Source organism: Cryptotermes secundus, unplaced genomic scaffold, assembly GCF_002891405.2.
Source record: "Cryptotermes secundus unplaced genomic scaffold, Csec_1.0 scaffold541, whole genome shotgun sequence".
Taxonomy (NCBI): Eukaryota; Metazoa; Arthropoda; class Insecta; order Blattodea; family Kalotermitidae; genus Cryptotermes; species Cryptotermes secundus.
In genome coordinates this window covers 98,701-121,206 of record NW_019735467.1, presented here as the reverse complement: position 1 = coordinate 121,206, position 22,506 = coordinate 98,701, and the positions used below count along the sequence as shown (strand labels likewise).

The window sequence follows — 22,506 nt, the reverse complement described above, 5'->3', positions numbered from 1 at the left end:
TAATTAGTTGCAATGCGTCCTATTATGAAAGTTGTAGAAAACTGTGCCTTGTGTTACGATAAAAATTAAAATATAGAAAAATATTAGAAATAAGAGTATACAAGTATTTGTATTTAAAATATCAGTGGAGGTAATTATAGGGTGTTATATATTTCCATATAGGACTTTATAATACAAGTTAAGAGTTAGATATATTACATGAGTAAAATAACTAAAAATGTTGAAGGTATTAAAATATTAAAATTATTAAAACAGTTTTATACAATTATGGAGGCATGAAGTTAGTACTTCATATGGAGTTGAAGGTTCTGATGTGTAGTAGATCATTTGAATCTATGTAGTTTTTATCTTCTCATGATGTGGATGTTTTCGCCCAGTGTTGTGTTGTGTGGAATCTAGAAAATGCATAATGTATTACATTAATTTATTTCTTTTAGGGGGGTCATTTGGTACAAATGGTTATGAAATGTAACTGTGATTACTTAAGCATCGTGACGCATAGCACTATGGAGGAGTTCAATTGGAACAGTCGCCGAGTTCAGTTGTAGCAAGCGAATCGTGAACGTGAAGAATACCGATAGTGTGAGAAGTTATTGGGAGTTTGTAATACAGTGACACTCGTATAGCTCCCATGTTATAAATACGTGAAGACTACTTAGGACAGAATGAATTGTTTAGTGTGTAGGGTTTGTAAATTGTGTAAACCCGTAACAGTGTCATAATTAATTGTAGCTACAACTTGTAGGTTGTTAAATAAACCAATTAACAATCTGAATGGCATCTTCAGTAGCAAATCTCGTTAGAGTATTATGGACCTGGGGCCTATTTCAGATGTTAATCTGTATCCTAATTAACGTCTTGGACATGGGTTGTAATGCATTACCTGTAAAGAGCGAATGAATTGGTACTTATTATAAGTAAAGATTATAAATATAAACAGATTTGATTATGAATGAAACTTGTATTGTGTTATTGCTTATTTACTATCATACAGTATGCAGGTGTGATCTATTTGTGTGGGCGTTGCGTGTGTCTTAGATTGATTCTTTTGATATCATCAACATATATACTAATATACCAAGTGTTGAAGTAAAAAACTTGATAAAATAAATCTTCAACAACGATAATCAAACAAGAGTAATGGAAAAACAGGAATTACAAATTTTGATAAATACCAACTTTTAACATAACTGCATGCAATTTAATGATCAATTTTACAAACAGAATGGTCTGGCAATGGGAGTGCCTACATCAGCAATTTTAGCAGAAACTTTTCTATAGCATTTGGAACACACAAAAATTATCAAAATTCTAGATAAACACAAAATCATTGATTACTATACATATTTAGATGACATTTTAATTATATCAATACATTAAACTACCTAGATCTAAGCATCACACACAATCACAACAAACTGACATTCGATATGNGCCTAAATTCCTGCAAAATGTAAGCCGTATGCAGTTGTGCGTTGTCATGGTGGAGTACCCAGTCGTTCGTGCGCCACTTCTCTGGACGTTTTCTCCTCATGTTCTCCCTCAAACGCCTTTGAATATCGTGACAAAACTCTTTATTGACTGTCTAACCAGGAGGGACAAAATCCTTATGAACAATCTCGTCAATATAAAAAAAAAAAACAGATCAACATGGACTTAATGTTGCTGTTGACCTGTTGAGCTTTTTTGGCCAAGGTGAAGAAGGGCCCTTCCATTGCGACGATTGCTGCTTGCTTTCAGGGTCATAGCCATAAACCCAACTTTCGTCACCAGGGACAACCTTCGAAAGAAAGTTTGGATCCTCTTGAAGCTGTTGCTGAAGTTCCCTGCAGACTTCCAAGTGATGCTGCCTCTGTTTATTTTGCAGCAGTCGTGGCACAAACTTCACTGCAATCCTCCTCATGTTCAGTTCCTCTGACAAAATTCGTTGACATGTGCCATAACTTAGTCCCAAGGTGCTACAGAGGTCTTGGATGGTCAGTCTACAATCTTGCAGAATCGGATCCCTAACTTTCACAACATTTTCTGGTGTGGTGCCAGTTGACAGCCGTCCCGAACGATCGTCATCATCAGTCAATGTTCGGCCATTTTTAAACGCTTATACCACTTGTAAGTTTGTGTTTGACCTAAACTGTTTTCACCAAAAGCTTGCTTCAACATTTGGTGCATTTCTGAAGCGGTTTTCCCAAGTTTGAAACAAAACTTTATACAGACACACTGCTCTCTCAGGACAGCCATCGCAAAACCACAAACTCATGGAAACACAATGGAAATACGTTCACCAACAATAAACCCAACCACTCAACTCGACGCCGCTTGCCACACTGATTCAAGAAGGATGTGTGAGGAAACGCCTAGCAGTATTTCGATGTACTCATAACCATTCGCGCGCAAAATTCAAATTTCGGAAACTTGGGGACCTAATCATATACGAGTATAATGATTCTTGTCAGTCAAGTGAACATAAAAGACTGCTATAAAGTATTTAATAAACCGAATGACCACGTACCCAATTACCCATTAAAATAACATTTTGGAATTAAACACTATAAATGAAATACTAGCCAACACTCACTACTGACAGTACAAAACTAACACAACACAATATCAACATATGAAAAACCCATTAAATACAACCAAAAAGAAGAAGAAAGGAAAAATGGACCACCTTCACATATTGTGACCCTAAAAGTAGAATAATTGCAAAATTATTAAAAAAAATACATATATTAAAATAGCCTTTAAATCTATGAACACTATGAAACATAATCTGAAACCAAAGAATCGTATAACTGATATATACAATTAAGTGGGTTTTACCAGCTGAAATGTAATGAATGTCTGCTGTTGTATAATGGCCAGATGTGACACCTGTTCAAGGGTTGATATAATCGTAAGAACAAACAAACCTCAAAATATGCTGAACATATACTTGAAACGGGACACACGTATGGCACAATCGAACACACATTGGAGATATTACAAATTTTTATTTGCTACTCTGGAAGGTTTCCACATAATATAAGATGAGTAATAGGGAACTGCAAATGAATGATACCTTCCCAGACTTACACGACCCTATATTTGACTTATTAATAAATAATCCTCAATATAATTAATTAATTCATTCATTAGTAATATGTCAGACGACAGGTCCACGGTCTCTTCCAAAACAGTTCCTGCACTTAATGCGATCTAGAGCTTTCTCCTTCAAATAAGAATATCCTCTTCTATCCCCAAAGTCATCCAGCATCTTCTTATATCTTCTTCCTCGTCTTCTGGTCACTTCTATCTGCCCCTCTATCTTTCTCTTATTTCGTGTAGGATATTCCTCTACTCACTAACTCTAAATTACACTTCTTCATTTCTCCCATAATCGGTCCTACTGATCGTCTCCATCCTTCTCCAACACCACATTTGGTATCTCTGTTTTTGGAAAGAGACTATCCAGGAAAAGTGATAATATGGTAGTTTTTTCTGTTTGCTTTCCACATTGCAGTACAACAGCCGTTCAAACCACTCTGGTCACGCCTGTTGCTATATGAACTTGAACCATCTCGAGCATCATTTGCTCTGTGCTTCAAGTCGCTGCTGATGACGCTGCTTCAGGCAAATTTTTTGGTGTCTCTCTTCGTCTGATGCCTACCCTCTGACCTGTCCAGCAAGGGAGGCCCTGCCAGTAGTTACGCTACCGCTGGTATAGCTCTCAGGGTCCTTGGCATACTCAAACCCCCTCACCACGATAAGGTGGAGACACCAACAAGGGGGCCAATATAATATACATTCACAAAACGCCCTCCCTATACAAAAACCCATTCCCACCACAACCCCCCAACATGTAACCCGCCCACCCCACTAACTCTCACACAACCAACAGGTATTCAAATATCAGTCAGTTCATGCTGAAACAAGCCAAGACACATGCAGAACACACCTACATACTGAGATACTTACTTGTACAAGTAATAATATGTACATATTACAAATACCATTCAACATCAAATCTGTTAGCGCAATTCATTAACTCTTTACAGACAATATATTACAACTCATATCTAAGACGATATTTAGCATACAAATTAACATCTGAAACAGCCCCCAAATCCATAATACGTACATAAGTAAGCATAATTATATTCCATAGCCATTTATACCAAATGACCCACCCCCAGAGAAAATGTGTAGTATATGTATAATGCTCCTTCTAGATTCAACACAACACAATGCTGGGAGGACATCCACAAAATGAGAGACCAAAACAACGTAGATTCAAATTATCTAATCCATATAAGGAATTAACTTCATATCTCCAAAATTTTATAATCCAAAACAATCCTAGGTCAACAATGTTGGTAGTACACTTGGACTGGCTCGCTCCCTACCAAGGAGCTGCTCGAGACGAGCACCCTTGAAGGAGGGCGCCGGATGTAGATCTCGGAATATGAGGGGGAAACACCGTCAGGCTGTTCGGGATGAACAACCTTAAGAAGGGAGCAATGTGGCCTGCAGCCAGAAAGCTGGAATGGTTGAACAAATCAGAGTTGATTTCCTACGCTAGGAATCAGAACACTAGCAATTCCTAACAGTGGAGTTTCCACCGTTACACACGAATTGTTGAAGCGGCGTTTCAATAGCAGCGGGCGGAATGAACCATTCTACATGGTGTCTCCTATTGAGTCTGAGTGCAGTTTATAAGAATCCAGCTTCAACAAAAAATGAGTTCAGTTTGTATTTGACCTTAGAAGAGTAGTCAGTCTTCAGTTTGGCTTAGACTATAGTAGAAACAGTAATTGATACTGAAATTGTTAATAATTGTACATGTAAGTGTAGAAGAAATTTGCCAATAAACATATTCGCCAAATCTGAGACCCACGTGAAATTTTGCGTTACAAAGGCAACACGCGACAACTGGTGTCAGAAATGGGATGGATTGGGTTCTGAAACAAATATATTGCACCAAGAGAACAAGCACAACACCACACAGATCAAAGTGAAGACGCCATATCATGGATCTGGAACAAGTAATGCAGCGCCTGTTGGCCAGGATGGGTGCCAACCTGACAAAGGCGGACGTCGATAAGAATGCTGACCTAGATGAATGGAAAGCCTGGTGTGAAGAAATTCGCTCTGTGCGGCTTGAGGCAAAGGATACCCGAGAAGAGACAATAGCCTGCCTAGAAACGAAGGAGGCATGTCCGGAAAAAAAACAGCTGGCCTCACTGGACAGGACACCTAAGGTGGCACAACAAGGAGATGTTCCTAAAAAAGACGCCTAAATAATGCTGGTTGGAAAAACGAAGAAGATGTGTAGGGACCGAAACCGCCGAAAGATTAAGGAACGGGCACAGAAACAGGATGGGTGCCAATAGAAGTTGGCCGTCTGCCACATGGAGGCGACATGGGAAAGTGTGGGTCACAAAAGAAATTGGCCGTCGCCGGCAAAGGGACGACTGGCCGTGCAAAAGTGGTACGACATAAGGAAAACTTCGTTGGGAGAAACCGCACCGGGGCCATGGTTGAGCAAGCAACCCAGATAGTAGGGGCGTTCAGGAAGAATTTCCGGACGCACCATGAAGGAAAAGGAGGAACAAAGGATGTAGGTGGCAAGCGGCTGCTCTACGTGAGAAAGAAGAGGGAAACTGTGATCGACATTGGAAGGTGGGGCCCAACGCTTCCAGCAGGATGCGGAGAATCATGGACTGGACCTTGTGGAGGGGTCAACCCCCTCCAAAACGGAAAAAGAGACTGATACCAGAGCAGGAGCCGGAAATATAGGAGCACCAGCCTCCCCAGCTAGAGTGACAGAGAGGGAGAGAGAAAGATAGAGAGAACGAGAAACACTCTGAACGATGAGGAGATCTGAAGTGACTGGAAGTTTACCATGAAGCTACTCGGGACAACCACCCTTGAAGAAGAGGACGGATGAACGAAAGGGCAGTAGTGTTAGCCTGTTCGGGAAGAACGACCTTTTGGAGGGAGCAATGTGGCGTGTCGCCAAAAACCCGGAATGGTTGAGATCATGGTTGATTTCCTGGGCAACGTGCGACGTTCCCGCTGCAACGCTAAAATCAAACGCATCCATTGCTGTCCAAATGCTAGCAATCTAACAGTGGAGTTTCCATAGTTACAACAGACGGTATACTTCAATGGAAACGGATTCCTCTATTACCTAGAGGGTTCTCTATTGCCTAGAATTCTTGACGATGGACAAAGTCCAGAAACCCAGTAATTCTGTATGTCATCCACCTTCGTCAGAACCCTTCAGAATCTGCCTAAAATATTGAACAGTGAAACCATTATTTAAGAAAGGTGATAGAACGGATATTTCCAACTAGAGATCAATATGCATATTGACCTCTTTATCAAAAATCTTTGAAAACATAATATATAACAGACTATGTTTGAACACATAATTAATAACAACATACTAGCGAAAGAACAATTTCGATTCAGGAAAAATCCAACAACAGAAAAAACAACTTATGGACTAAGTAATAATGTCATAGGTGCGCTTGATGAAAAATTACTAGTAGGCAGGATCTTCTGTGATCTAGCTAAAACATTCGACTGCGTTAATCAAGGCACTTTACTGCTCAAAAATAAAATCGGTGTGAAGTAACTGGTACAGCTAATTATTGAATTAAATTATACCTTGTGGATAGATGGGGGCACAGGGTAGCGTACTTGGTTGAGGCACTTTGCTACAAGCCGGAAGGTCACGGGTCAAATTCACGTTGAGGTCATTGGATTTTTCAATTGACCTAATCCTTCCAGCCGCACTATGGCCTTGGAGTCGACTCAACCTCTAACAGATATGAGTACCAGGCACAAATTATAAATCACTCCGTCCAATGTGACCTGTAAGTTTTTTATTACATAAAAACTTAACACCCTTACATGTTTCGGTCTCTGTGGACCATCTTCAGAGGGTGAACATCACTACAAATAGGAAACCACTATCACATAATTTGTTTACACGCAAAGTATGTACACTTATATGTTACAACACACAGTACACAGAATAGAACGTTTCACAAACACAGCAGTTTCCCGGGAATGTAAGTTTTAAAAATGTATAAGATTCCTTGATGCTAATTAAAAGATTTTAGATTGTCAATTANATCTTATACATTTTTAAAACTTACATTCCCGGGAAACTGCTGTGTTTGTGAAACGTTCTATTCTGTGTACTGTGTGTTGTAACATATAAGTGTACATACTTTGCGTGTAAACAAATTATGTGATAGTGGTTTCCTATTTGTAGTGATGTTTGCCCTCTGAAGATGGTCCACAGAGACCGAAACATGTAAGGGTGTTAAGTTTTTATGTAGTAAAAAACTTACAGGTCACATTGGACGGAGTGATTTATAATTTGTAATTGTTATTGTGACGGACCAGAATGAAACAAATAAAAAAGTACCAGGAATCTTCCTGGGCTGTAAATGGTGGCCGGCGCGTAAAGCTTACAACCTTACTGCCATCTTTGAGCCGATTGTCTTAGATAATGTGGGACCCTCAACGTTTCACAACCCTATGGGCCTTCACAGCCTGTTACAAGGATAGCTTTACTTTACTTGTAGATAGATATCAAAAGGTGGAAATAAAAAACATAAAATTTAGTCATCAGATAGCTTTGAAATGGGGTGAATTAAGACATAGCGTCTCACAAGAATCCATACTAGGTCCTTTGCTCTTTCTTCTCTATATAAATGACTTCCAAAACTTTGTTAAGAATAAATCTAAAATAATTCTCTTTGTAGACAATAGAACTATAATAGTTATCAACTCCAACCTCACAGATTTTGTAAGTGACATAATGACCACATTCGAATACTTAAATAAACGGTTTAATGTCAATAGTCTATCATTAAATTTTTCGAAAATCGATCTCACACAATTTGTAACTAAAAAGGTACTCCCAATTAACCTGGAACATAACCTAACAAAACAATTTTTGAAGTACACGATACAAAATTTCTTGGATTACTTATAGTCAGTACACTGCCTTGGAAATTACTTATTGAGCAGTTACTACACACATGAAGTGCAGCTTGATATTGTTGATTTTCTTTGTGTCGTGCTTACACATCACTTAACAGCCATATTGGATGAGAAGAAACTTTTTACTATAATATAAAACAAAAACAAATGAATACCAACATGAACATTTTTACATTACTAGATTCTCAACATCCTCCTTAATTTCAAAATGTTACAAACACATTTCTCATTTTCCTCCTTAATTTCAAAATGTTGTCAACAATATTACCTGTTTTACAAAGTTAAATTGAATAACACTCAGTAATTTTGTCATCAGATTACAAAATTAGTAAATGTAATTAAAATTTTCTTAGTCTTATCAAAATCAGACTTATTTCTTCTTAAGTATAATGTTTCTGAACTTGGTAAATTTCTGTGGTAATAGCGGTTTTGTTAAAATGTCTGCCACCTGAGTTTCAGTGTTACAGTATTTGATTGAGAACAGTTTCTCTTTCAATTGTTCGCTTATGTAGTGATACCTAACGTCCATGTGCTTACTCCTACCCATTACTTGTACAGATTCTATTAGCTTGATTGCACTCTTATTGTCGGTACACAGTTCAGCTTCCTCCCTTTTTCCTCTCAACTCCTCTATCAACATCTTTAGATATTTCAGTTCTTTACAGCACTCAGCTGCTGAAATATATTCGGCCTCAGTGGTTGATAATGCAACAATACTCTGTTTCCTAGAGCACCATGATATTGGGCCCCCTGACATCATAATTACATATCCCGTTACACTCTTCCTATCCTTTACATCCCCTGCATAATCAGCATCACTAAATGCTTCCAGTTTCACAGTTTCAGAGTCAGATGAGGTATATTTTATTCCTGAATCTCGTGTACCTTTCACATACCTAAGGGTCCTTTTCACATTCTGAACAGCTATTTTGTCAGGATCTTCCAAGTTTCTACTTTCCACATTTACAGTGAATGCCATACTGGGTCTGGTTTTAGAAGTCATATGTCATAGCACGCTTCCTACAGCTTCTCTGTAAGGAAATCTTGTGTCATTATCTCCTTTGTCATTTGTTGGTGGGGTTGTGGCCATGGGTGTTTTCATTTCTTGACTTTCTTGCATGTTGTATTTTTCCAACATTTGGCTTGCATAGTTGGTTTGAGAGATATGAATCCTACCTGGTTGCCTCTCAATTTGTATTCCTAAATAAACTTTCGGATTTGTGGTTTTTGTTATCTGGAATTGATTTTCCAGTTTCAGCAAAATTTTCTCTATTTGTCTTTCATCCTCTCCCATGATTATCCCATCATCCACATGAATGGCTGTGAACAAACTATTGGCATCTTAAAAATGCATTGGACAGATTTTAGTTGGTTTAGACCTTCTTCCTTTAGAAAGGTTGTCAACTTCTTGTTCCATTGCGATGGTGCTTGTCTTAGACCATATAATGCCTTTTACAGGAGACATGTCTTGCCAGTGTTCTTGTATCCTTCTGGTATCTCCATGTAGTTTTCCTCCTCAAGGTCTCCATACAGGAAGGCAGTCTTCACATCAAAGGTTAGCATGTTCATATTCTTATGTGTTGCTATGGCAAACAGTACTCTAAGAGAATTCATGTCAACAACTGGGCTAAAGGTATCCTTCAAATCTACTTCCCCTTCTTTTTGTTGACATCCTCTCCATCATCCTTTATTTTGGAAACACATTTACTGGTCAGAATTTTCTTGCCCATTGCTTTCTCTCTCTTTACATATATCCAAGTTTTGCTTCGGTAGAGCAAATCCTTTTCCTCTTTAATGGCTTTCTTCCACTTCTCGCTGTCTTCGCTCTCCATGCACTCATCATATGTATAGGCGAGCATACCCTCCTTTTGACTCTCCGTGTGATAGTCTCAGTACTTTGGGTGCATTCGAATTTTCTTCTTGGTCTCAATGCATATCCATGTTCGTTTTGTCCATTGTTTTTCCTTCCATCATCCTTGTGGTCAGCATTTTCATTTTCTTCAGTATCTATTGGTTCTTCTTCATTGTTGTCAGCTTAGGGTTCTTGCTCCATTTCGCTATCTTCCTGATCTGGAGTATTTGGCTTGTCTTCTGGATCCGTCACTCTTTCCATTTTCTTTTGTTTATTTGTTGTCACAGGTTTACTTGTGAATGTCACATCTCTGGAGACATAGGTCCTTTCAGTATTTGGATCCCATATCTTGTAGCCATTTGTGTTGTATTCAACGAATATTCCTTTCTTGCTATGACTGTCCAACTTTTTCAATGGTCCAAGAATTTTAGTGTACACTTTTGAACCAAAAATCTTCAATCCAGCCAGATCTGGTCTTTTACCATACCACTTTTCCGCTGGCGTTCCATTCACTGTCACTGTTGGATTTCTGTTTAACAGATATGCAGAAGTGAGTACAGCTTCACCCCACATTCTCTAACTTAAACCCGAGTAAAAAATCAATGCTCTTGCCTTTTTGACAATGGTACGGTTCATCCTTTCGGCAGTGCCGTTTAGCTATGATGAATATGGTGTAGTAAATTCCATTACAATCCCCTTGTTCTTATACCATTCTCTCAAGGCGTTGTTCTTATATTCCCCTACATTGTCGCATCTTATTCTTCTCACTCTTGTATTGAAGTGACACTCAGCTTCATTTACATATTCCTTCAAAGAGGTACACACTTCACTCTTATTTTCTAACAGGTATATCTTACAAAAATGCATATAATCATCCACACACATAAGGAAATATTTCTTATTGTCATAAGTGGTGGGATCAATTGGTCCACACACATCACTATGAATTATCTCTAATGGCTTTCCAGCCCTGCTTCTTTCTGTATCAAATGGGAGTCTCACTTGTTTGGCCTGCATACAAACTGAACATGTATCAAAATTTTTACACTTGCTCACACTTTCTGGTATCCCTTGGCATATCTCTTGTAGTTTCCTAAGATTCGCATAACTTATGTGACCTAGCTGTCTATGCCACTCCACACTTGTATCTTGCTGAGTCATCATGGCTTCATTCCTCACACTAAAGTTAATTACAAACAACCCATTTTCATCCTTTTTTCCTCCGATTATAACATTTTTGTCCTTGAGTATCTGGACTTTCTCTTTTGTAAACAACACTTCTCCATCATTTTCTGTAATACAGTGCACTGACAGCAGGTTTTTGCTGAGTTCTGGAACATATGAAACGTTTTCAAAACTACACTCTTTAAATTCCAAATTGCCTATTTCTTTTGCAGTCATACTTCGATTTTTCTTTGCTACCTTTATACATTGAGTATACTGCTTAATATGTATAAAATAAGTCTTCACTTTTGTCATATGACATGTGCTACCTCTATCCACTACATACATTTTGTCTTTTTCACTTGCATCAGTCATGTGGGTTTCTGCTGCTTCAGCTAGAAAATTGACCTTGCTTCTTTTATTCCTATCTTTAAAATAACAATCCCTTTCAGAGTGATTATTCCTTTTACAGATAGAGCAATTTCTTTTACATTTGTTGGGGCAGTTGATCTGGTCATGACCTATTTTATTACAATTGAAACACTTGAAAGGGGTTTTACTTTTGGTTTTAGTTACTGTCTTAAAAGCTATGCTTTCCTCTTCTTTAGTCGTCATCTTGCACTTCACTTCTTCCAACATCCATCTGGCCGCCAGGTTGTCAAGAGTTCTGTCCACGGTCGCCGTTGAGTCCCAGGTGGTCCTGAAGTGTTTGTAGTCTTCTGGTAGAATCGTTGTTATTTTTGTCATGATCACGTTTTCATCAACGTTTTGGTTCAGCTGATGAAACTTGAAGGCAATGTTCTGCACATGACTTATATTCGTCATCATTTCCTTAGTTTCGTCATACTTGAAGTTGTAGAAGTCTTGTAGCAGAAGGCACTTCTGTTGAGAGGTGCCTCACTAATAAATTTGCTTCAAGGTGTCGTACATTTCTTTCGCAGTTGTGCATGTCACAATGTGGGTCTTCACGTGTTTCTCTATCGTTCTCACTACGTAGTAATGGCACTTTGCATCTCGCATCTTCCATTTCCTTATATTTTCTTCGTCTCTTCCTTGGGTCACTTAACAGGTCGCTGCCAACAACGATGTTTATCGGTTCTTTTGCATGCATCAGAATCTTGATTTCAAAATCCCACAATGAAAATGAGTCAGCGTCCTTCAGTTTTGGCAGATGAGTTACCTCTTTTGTCTCTGTGGTTGTCATTTTTCTCACTATTCTTCTTCTGTCTTTTAACCTGTTGATTTTTTTGTGTCATGCTTATATATCACTTAACAGCCATTTTGGATGAGAAGAAACTTTTTATTATAACACAAAACAAAACCAAATGAATATAGATCACTATTACCTACATGAATATTTTTACATTACTAGATTCTCAACAGATATGCACTCAGATCTGTTAATCCCTATATGTCTCAGGAAGTACTGAAAAGGTTTACTATGCCTGCTCACACTCTGCTATATCATATGGAATAATTTTCTGGAGAAACTCTACAGATGGCAGGAAAATCTTCAAAACACAAAAGAGGTCAATTAGAAATATCACAGGAAACAAAAACAGAGATTCTTGCAAAGATTTATTTAAAATATTAAAAATATTACCATCTTACTCACAACACATACTCTCATTCCTGTTATCTGTGGTAGACAACAAAACCATTTACAATTTAAATTCTGACATCCATAACATAAATACAAGCAAAAGCTAAATTTTCACTAACATTCATCAAACCTATCTCTATATCAAAAAGGAGTTCACTCCTTCATCATGAAAGTGTTCAATAGCCTCCCTCAAAATCTCAAAAGAGCATCTTGTAATATTAAGCAATTTAACCTTTAATGTCTGAAGTTCATCGATCGTTACAGTATGGTCATCGTGGCCGAAGTACCCTGATTTGGGCAGCTGGGCATTTAAACTCAGCTAGTGGAAGCGTGCACACAATCCTAAATATTTATTTTTAAATATAGTAAAATTCAATCTACATACTTTGTATTTGCAATCTGCTCAATGTATATACAGGCTTCAACCCCCCCTCATGTAACTGAATCTCGCCTTTGTGTAGTACTCCTTGAAGTACCAGAAAAGCACAGTCCCACATAACATATTACGCATATCAACTGCCTTTCAATTTCATCATCTTCCAAACAAGGTTTCAATGCCATTGTATGATAAAATGAAACTACAATATTCAAATTCACTATGACCTCACAGAAAACTGAATGCACTCTGTATCACAGCTGTGAAACAAGCATTTGTTCGCAACCATACAAAGGGCAATATTCTCTTGCAGCTGCAATGGCAGGGCTTGGCACTGAATTAGGGAACAATGAATATTCCCTCCAGCCTGTCTTGAAAGGACATATTTTCACATTTCTGCCCTTTAGTCAGAAGACTGGGATATCTGAAGGGTGTAACAAAGACTTGAAACTTGCCAGCAGAGAAGCAAATGACTTTATTGCCTCCAAGTACTTTATGGCACCAGAGAATGCGAAAATTTTCAAGTGTTACAAGCAGGATTGATTTTATAATGCAGAACTACTATGTGAAAAAGTGGGAAACTATTTTTACAGTACATATCAAAATGAAGTAAAAGAAAAAAAGTCAAGCTATTCCTGTAACAGACCATGAAGGCCCATAGAGTTGTGAGACGTTGAGGATCCCACATTATCTAGACAATCAACTCAAAGATGGCGGTAAGGTTGTCAGCCTTATGCACCGGCCACGCTTTACTCCCCAGGAAAATTATCATAATTACAAGAAAAAAATTAAAAGTAGTTTATAACATTCTGTCTACATACTTTTAAATCTTTCGTTATGCTATGCAGCACTATGTTCTTTGCTGATAAAAACAACGTTAATTCCATTCATTTACCATAAAAATTGTATTAGATACAGCAATGTAAGCTTTCTAAGACGAACTGACATTTAAATGCAGAGCAGCAACGGCCATTTAAAACAGCCTTGAAACGTTATTTACTTACACCTTCTACTCCATAGACAAATAAATCAGTGTAAACAAACAGTAACTACCATAAATTCTAAGCTAAAATATTTTCTGAAGCAGGTTACTGAATCATTTTGCTTATTGGCAGACTGTGCTGTATGTATCCAGTTAGCATGGTAATATTAATACTGTATTATGATCTTATTAACTTATCAAGCACAACCGATATTGTACAAGTATTAAGTATTTGTACTTGAATTGTTCATTATCCTATGGTGTGAACCTGTACTTGAATTTACGGAACATTCAAATTGAAATGAGCTACATTCATTTTCTCTCTGTATTCATAATGACAATTCAGGTGTGTTGCTTCTAGGTAATGCTACATAATGCTATGGTTACCTAAAGAAGTTCTGAACTTCTAGTGATTGTGTCTTACATTGTGAATGTTGCCATTTATGAGATTTATAAAATTTATAAATTGTCAAGTTCTACTTTGATTACCTTACTCTGGTATATTTACCAGGTACAACAAGCATCAGCAGCTGATGTTCACAAGGCTGTTCAGGCAGCCAAAATGGCATTTGAAAATGGAGAATGGAGTAAAATGAATGCCCGAGACAGGGGACTGATAATGTACAGGTAACAGTTATGTACTGGTTCCATGTCAATTGTGTAAGCAAGGGATAATCTTCTTATTGTCACGATGATACTTTCTACGTTTCAGATTGGCAGATTTGCTGGAAGAACATAAGGAGGAATTAGCAACAATTGAATCAATTGATTCTGGGGCAGTCTATACTTTGGCACTAAAAACTCATATTGGAATGTCAATAGAGACATGGAGATATTTTGCTGGATGGTGTGATAAAATCCATGGGTCCACCATTCCTATCAACCATGCAAGACCAAATAGGAACCTGACATTCACAAAGAAGGAGCCAGTAGGGTGTGTATGAAAGAATTATTTTGTACTTTATTGGTTTCCATGTTACTTGAAGTCATAATATAAAATGATATAGTTCACATGCAAGTCTGTGGTATTGATGTCAGCAAATGAATACTGAAAACAGTAGCAAAAATATAATTATTAAATGAATCTAAATATATCCATTCACATCTGTCTGATAACTCATTTTACAAAGTCTAAACAAGTACCTCAGACCGATTTTCTGTAATATCTTTGGAAGAAGTCAATACTTTTACAGAATCGTTCCTTAATGGCTCATAAATACTATCAAACAATTCCAGGATGAGCCTTCAATATTCAATCTTTCCCTCTGAATTCTTCAAGTATTGCATATTGTCCCTTTGGTTTTCTTTCTCATTTATTATTTCATAATACAGAGTGTGTCAATGAATCGGGCACTTTGGCAGCGATGTTTCTCCTGGATTCATTGGAGCGGGGAGGATGCCACTACTGCCACCCAGCAGCCTACTTAAAAGCGTTTTGGTTGCAATGGAGCCGTGGATTGGAGTGGAAAATGCTTTTCCTGTGAAAGCATTTTACAAAAACGGTGACAGTTTCATGATCGCTCAGCGTGAATTTCGAAGAGAGTTTAAAATCCATCGCAATCATGCTGTTCCATCTGCCCATGCCATCAAGACCTGTGTCCAAAACTTTGAGGCTACTGGTTCTACACTAAAGAAGAAAGGTGATAGTGTAAAAATAGCACGTACACCTGAGAATGTAGCAGCAGTGAGAGGAGCCATTGAACGAAGTCCACGTTGGTCTGCGCTTCACCAAGTTACATCACTTGGGCTGTCCGAAGCCAGTGTTCAACGGATTTTGCAAAGACCTCCAGTTCTACCCTTATAAAATTTAAACTACTCGTGCACCACACAAACACGACTGTGAAAACAGAGTTGATTTCTGCCCGACATTTTTGCAATTAATTAATCAAAACCAAGAAGTCGTTAACAACTGACTGATGAGTGATGAAGCTCATTTCCATTTGTCGGGGTTTGTTAACAAACAAAATTTCTGCTATGGGTCAGCCACAAAACCAAAAGAAATTTATGAGAGACCACTTCACAGTTTCAAAGTCACTGTATGGTGCACGATATCTTCATTTGGAATTATTGGCCCGTACTTGTTTGAAGATGAGTGGGAAAGGGCTGTAACTGTAACTGGACCACGTTATGTTAACATGTTGGAGAGCTTCTTGGCTCCTGCACTTTCTCATCTTCCAGTTAAGGAAGAAACGTTTTTTCCCAGCAAGATGGTGCTACGTGCCACACCACACGAGCTTCCATGACAGTTTTGAATAACTTCTTTCCTAACCATGTTATCTCCAGGTATGGGGACATCATATGGCCAGCCAGGTCACCTGATCTTTCCACATACGATTTTTTCCCCTGGGGGTATCTGAAATTCCAAGATTTCAAATCTCCAGCACCCCACACAGTTCAGGAGTTAAACGTCGAATTCGGGAAGAAGTTGAACAAATTCCCTTACAGATGCAGCAAAGAGTAATGAGTGACTTTAGGAAGAGACTTACCAAGTGCCTACAGCGGAATGGTGGTCATCTGTCGGGTGTTATTTTTGGCAAATAGACTTCTGTTTTCAGTGAATTAATTGAGAGAAATCAAATGCCTTTATGTTTATACTGTATTCATGTGTGTTAAAACCAAATAAATTCAATAGTTCATAACGTTTTTAAAATAGCCCGATTCATTGACACACACTGTATTTTCTTACAGCTCCTTCTTGCCATGTTTAAAAACTAACGCTTCATTTGTCAACAGGTTGTTGGATGTATTTCACAATTCTTAAAAAGTATTATGCATTCTCAATAACATTTATATTTAAACTTATTTCTTGTCAATAGTCACTGATTTCACATTTGCTGCTTCAAAGACCTTCATGATGATTTTCCTGTGTCAAGATATGAATTTGCAGAGACTGCAGTAATACAATTCAAGCCCCACTGGATGTTTAGTTTCAATAATCACAAGTTAGTGAAACAAATGTTGAATTTTCTCCATTTAAGATTTTAATAATTTGCACATTTTAACATTTTAAGCCCTCTCCGACACCACCCCAACCCTCAACTTTACCCTCAAACATAAGAACCTTGAATGTAAATTATTTCATTGTAAAGCATCTTTTTTTCTGTTTGGAAGGAAATCCCTCTATCATAAGAAATAGTTACTGGATGTACTACCACCAACATATAAGGGCTATTCAGAAGGTAACCTCCCTTTATTTTGGGCAAATAATGTAGAAGCAGGGAGAGCTCACTCATGTCTTGTAAAACTTCACTCAGCTAGTCACCTAGTATTGGTTCTTGTGTCTTCAGAATGAGTTGTGATGTGTCCTGTGACTGATAATCCTGCCAGTTGCAAAACTGTTGCTGTTGTTTCCCAATTTCTTCATGATAAACCATGAATTCTGTGATAATCCATCATGAATTATGCGCGGTTTATGTCCAACATTTAATGAGTAAAGGAAATGCAGTACAATGATGTAGAATATTTGAAGATTGGCGAAGAGTGAAGTGGTTGGCCATCTGTAGTGATTGAGTGAGCTTGTTCAATGTGTTGATCAAAAGATATGTGAAGGATGGCGCTCAACAATTTCAGAAGTTTCATGTGAATTTCCACTAACTTCAAGCACTGCTCTTTACTAGATTATCTCAGTTTGGTTATGCTAGGCTAGGCTGTCACAAGTTTTGTGCAAGATTGGTTCCAAAAATGTTCACAGGTGCACAAAAAACGCAGAAAATGGCTTTGGCTTTGAATTTTTAGAGCAATACCACAAAGATGATGATGAATTTTTCAATCACATCGCAACAGGTGATGAAACCTGGGTTTCATTTGTGAATGCTGAAACCAAATAGCAGTCAAAGCAGGACATGCACGTTCATTCATCGAACAAGCTGAAAAAATTTAAGCAGATGTCTGCTTGCCAGAAAACAGGAAAGGCGTGCTGATGGTTAAATTCATGCAACAAAGGGCCACAGTGACATCAGAAGTGTATTGTAAAACACTGAAAAAACTACATAATGCCATTCTGAACAAAATATATGGAATGCTTACATCCACTGTACTCATAGTGCTCCTCCATGATAACATGCTTCCGCATACAGTCGCGTGCACTTCTTTGACACAGGCATACAGGAACTTATTTCCAATATGTCAAGTGCTTCAATTCCAGAGGCAACTACTTTGAGAAACAGATTAAGTATATACTCATACATACACTTTGAGCATAATATACTACACTTTTTTTAATTGCTTATTTTGTTAACAGCTCACCAGAGGTTACTTTCTGAGTAGCCCTCTTACTTTGTAGCCTGTCTATATGTACAAGAAGTACATAAATTGTACTGTACTTAAGCTTGCTTCCTGGAAATTTAATATTTTAAGAGAATCGTGGTTTAATAAAGATAGTTGTTGAGTATAAGATTAGAATAGAAGAATATATTTAAAAATTATTACAGAATTTTTAATCTTTTATTTTGACATTTTCAAATAAATATAAGTTCAATGGACCATTCTTCTTTAAGCGTATGTGGTCTAGTGATTCCATGGAATTATCCTTTGATGATGCTGTCTTGGAAAATGGCACCTTGTCTAGCTGCTGGTAATACTGTGGTTATGAAGCCAGCACAAGTTTCACCACTAACAGCCCTGAAATTTGCTGAACTCTCTGTAAAAGCTGGATTCCCACCTGGTGTCATCAATATCTTGCCAGGATCAGGTATGCTAAATTTCAGAACAAATTTATAATAATGTTACGGATTAATTTTACAAATAAATGCATTAGTAGTTGCAAGTTTTCCATGGAAAATAATAATACAGGGTTCCTTTGTAGTATAATTTACAGACTTACTGTGTGTGGTATTGTGCTGCAAATATTGCTGATGATGAAGCAGTTATGGCATATTTATACTGTAATAACAAAACAATTACTGATGAAAGCTGGAGAAGCTAATAAAATCGTTAGGAAGGTAAATAAAACCCTGCCAAACTAAGTAGTTAGACACTGCCTCATTGCTTAGAGATCTGAAATCAATTCCAGGTGAGTTCATTTATATTTGTGACAGAACGAGTGACACATGATTAGGTTTCTTCAATAGCACTGGTTTTCCATTGCCACCATCATTCCATGAATGCATAAACTCATCAGCTTTCGCCAGTGATGTCTGTGTTCAGTCCTCTCTGCAAACCAATTTGAGTCCTCAGCAGAAGCTTGTTAGGTGAACAGGCAGTTGACTGCACTCAGTGTAAAAAATGTTGTTTTATTAATTTCAGGGATCTGGTTGCACAATTCAAGCAAGTATTTTTATCATTATTGCTATTACAAGATAAGGAAGGGAAATTCTGTAGCTCAAATATGACAGTTATATGCAAAGTGAGCCAAAGGTTTTTTCAAGATTAGTGATAGATTTCATTTCCTCTACACAGATATAAAGTACATACAGGGTGTTTCACGACTTTAGGGAATAACTGCAGGAGGTGGTTTCCTAGGTCTTTGTGATCAAAAAAGTTCATATAAACATGTGTCCGATTTTGGATGGTTACGGAATTATGACCGTTTCTTCATTCCCGTACACGCCCTCGTATGAACCACCTCTGTCAGCTGGCGGGTTGCTATTTTTAGTCAGCTACAGACAGAGCGTTCTCGTTATCTCGACACTTGAGAGGTACCCAAGGCAGGGTGGGCTGGTATGTCTGGCGTGGTTCACAACCGAGCAGCAGCCTGTGTTGTGGCCAGCGGTGGCATTTTCGAAAATCAGCTTTAAGCACCAATCAATTCAAATTAAAGATAATTTCACGAAGTTAACTTTACACACACACACACACACACACTTGCACACACACACAAACAAACAAGGATCAACACAGGCAATTACAGCTATGGATGCATATACTGGGTGTCCAGATGAAAGGTATCCAAAACAAAAAATGTATAACTCTGAAACTAATTGTCATACATGTATCTGGTTTATGTAATTGGAAAAGAAAGCTCTCAAAGTTTCACTTTTCATGCCTGACTTATGCTCGAATGCCACCACATTTCTGTCACATGTTAGGAATCACCTGGACAGAGAGATGGCCAGGAGATGGATCGGCAGAGGTGAACCAATTGCTTCGCCTTCTAGGTCGCCAGATTCAACACCAGTGGATATTTTTCTTGTGGGGTGATGTGAAGAACATTATCTACCAGGTTAAGATTAAAAGACCTTCAACACTTGAAAGCCCACATAAGGGATTCTGTGGCTATGGTAACACCAAACATGCTTCCCGTAATGTGGAACGAGGTTGAATATCGTCTGGATATTTGTTGTGCAACCAAGGGAGCCCACATTGAAATTTATTGAGAATGTTACATTATAAGAAAAAACTTTAATAATTTCACTTTGCAATGGTGTAACCCATGAATGTGTACAATAAATGCTTTCTGAGATATAATTATTTTATTTTGGATACCTTTCATCCGGACACTCTATATTGTAGAGCCATACTGTGACTATAAGCACCTGTTCAAGGACTGTGACTCTTGTCGATCCTTCAATGGAAAAGCCACTTCTCATGTGGTTCTCTATGATCAGTGTAGTTTATTCAACATCATTAAAAGAATCAAGAATGGAGGAGCACATGCACACACAGAGATATACAAATGTAGCACTCTTGAAAATTTGTAGATACACGAAAATAGAGTGACATAAAGAAAGGTTTCCTTTTCTCATATTCCAGGTTCAGAAACTGGCAGTGCCATAGCAAGTCATCCTGATATCCGAAAGCTTGGTTTTACTGGCAGCACTGGTGTGGGACAAGTGATCATGAGGAGTTGTGCAGACTCAAATCTCAAGAAGGTTTCTCTGGAACTAGGTGGGAAGTCCCCACTCATAATATTTGATGATTGTGATCTAGATAGAGCTGTTAGAATGGTAAGTTTATTTTTGTGTCAATTTTATCCTGTGAAGTATTAGATTTTGTAACTGAACTTCTTGAGAATCACATGAAAGGATGATGTATAGCACATTTGAATTGAAATGGAAGTATATTTCACGAGAATTACAGGAACATTTTATATAATTTTTTATAATGTGTAAATTGGAATATGTCGCTTTGCACACCATGAGCATCAAAGGGTTCTTTCTTCTCCCATTTCAGCTCAAGGGCTATATAAAATTAATACTCTATGTGCCGGTACAGTAATTTGCTGCTGACCCTTGCCAGCACAGGCGTTCCTGGTTTCAGGCCCCATTGGGACCCATGACAGAATTTTAGTTCACTTCAAGACTGTTTCTGTATTGGGAAATGGGGTCTCCTCTTCAATGACAGGAAGAGTTGGTCTTTCTGATTAGGCACCACATTTGTTGCCTTGTAATTTGAATAACAAATACTTGACATTGCATAATAAGGGATATATACATTCATATATATTGGATACAAAGAGTATAAAGAATGACAAAATGTGTAGATTTAATATACTTTTTGAAAGTCATATTTTTATCAGAATAATAAATGTAGACAAAACAGCTTATTTTGTACTTTTATTGCCGAAAGAATAAAATTTGTGCAATTTCTCTCTGCTTGGCATGCAAAGTTCATCATACTGGGATATTTGTATTAATGAGAAGATTAAAGTGTAAACTGCACAACATTATGAACTTATAAATGACCTTGGATCTGCCTGTAAATGGCAATGAAATGTGACTGAATGGGTGTTTGACTTTTCAATGTGTCTACAAGTAAGGCTTGGTGACTGGATGTTATGGGAAAACATTTTGAAATTTATAAGGACAGAGACACTGTGGCATGATAAGAAAGTGAAGATGTAAAGTGTAACCTCATGCCAAACAACACAACATTGCATGAATATTTATTGCAGGGCAAGAACGGTGTGTTCTTCAACAAAGGAGAGAACTGCATTGCAGCTGGCCGGCTCTTTGTAGAATCTTCCATCCATGATGAATTTGTGAAAAGAGTAATAGAAAGAACAAGGAAACTCGTATGTATATTGTACTAAGGAAAGTTCATTAGTAGTCTTCACTGATAGAAATTGCTTAGTGTAACTACGACTCATAGTTATATGTTACAGGCAGAATCCACTTCAAAACAGGTGATAAAAATAGGAAAAATTAATGTTCCCAATATATTCTCATAGTATTAAATTATGGGTATATTAAAGTTTTGGAAGTATTAAATTATTAAAGGGAATATGGCAGATTGAAAAAAAAAATCAATTCTTACCACAGTCCATTATATTAGTGCTTGATTATACAGAATGTCCCAGGAGTTTGGTGCCATACTTCAGGATTGTACTGAGGGTTCCTGTAGAGTAACTTTGAAATAGGAACCCACGTCCGCAAACGTAAAATAGCAGTGCTAGGGCGGCATTTAAAATAATTTTGTTTAAACTTGGTGCTTCAATGTCAAACTGCATTGCATAGAGGAATAGCCATCCACCAGCACTTGTGCCATTGCCAAGATTGTGGGAACATCAGAATCAAGTGTTTGGAGGATCCTGCATGACCAAAAACTTAATTCGTATCATCCAACACGAGTACATGACGTAGGTCCAGCTG

The 22,506-nt window shown here is 37.7% G+C and overlaps 1 protein-coding gene across 1 annotated transcript in view; it reads left to right on the top strand.

Moving 5' to 3' along the window:
- LOC111869339 (cytosolic 10-formyltetrahydrofolate dehydrogenase) overlaps positions 1-22,506 on the top strand; it is an 84,393-nt gene that overhangs the window by 42,894 nt on the left and 18,993 nt on the right. Inside the window, exons 9-13 of the mRNA XM_023860793.2 lie at positions 14,490-14,605; positions 14,691-14,912; positions 18,475-18,668; positions 20,669-20,862; positions 21,810-21,929. Coding sequence (XP_023716561.1) covers positions 14,490-14,605; positions 14,691-14,912; positions 18,475-18,668; positions 20,669-20,862; positions 21,810-21,929 — 846 coding nt within the window. The remainder of the gene's footprint in view (positions 1-14,489; positions 14,606-14,690; positions 14,913-18,474; positions 18,669-20,668; positions 20,863-21,809; positions 21,930-22,506) is intronic.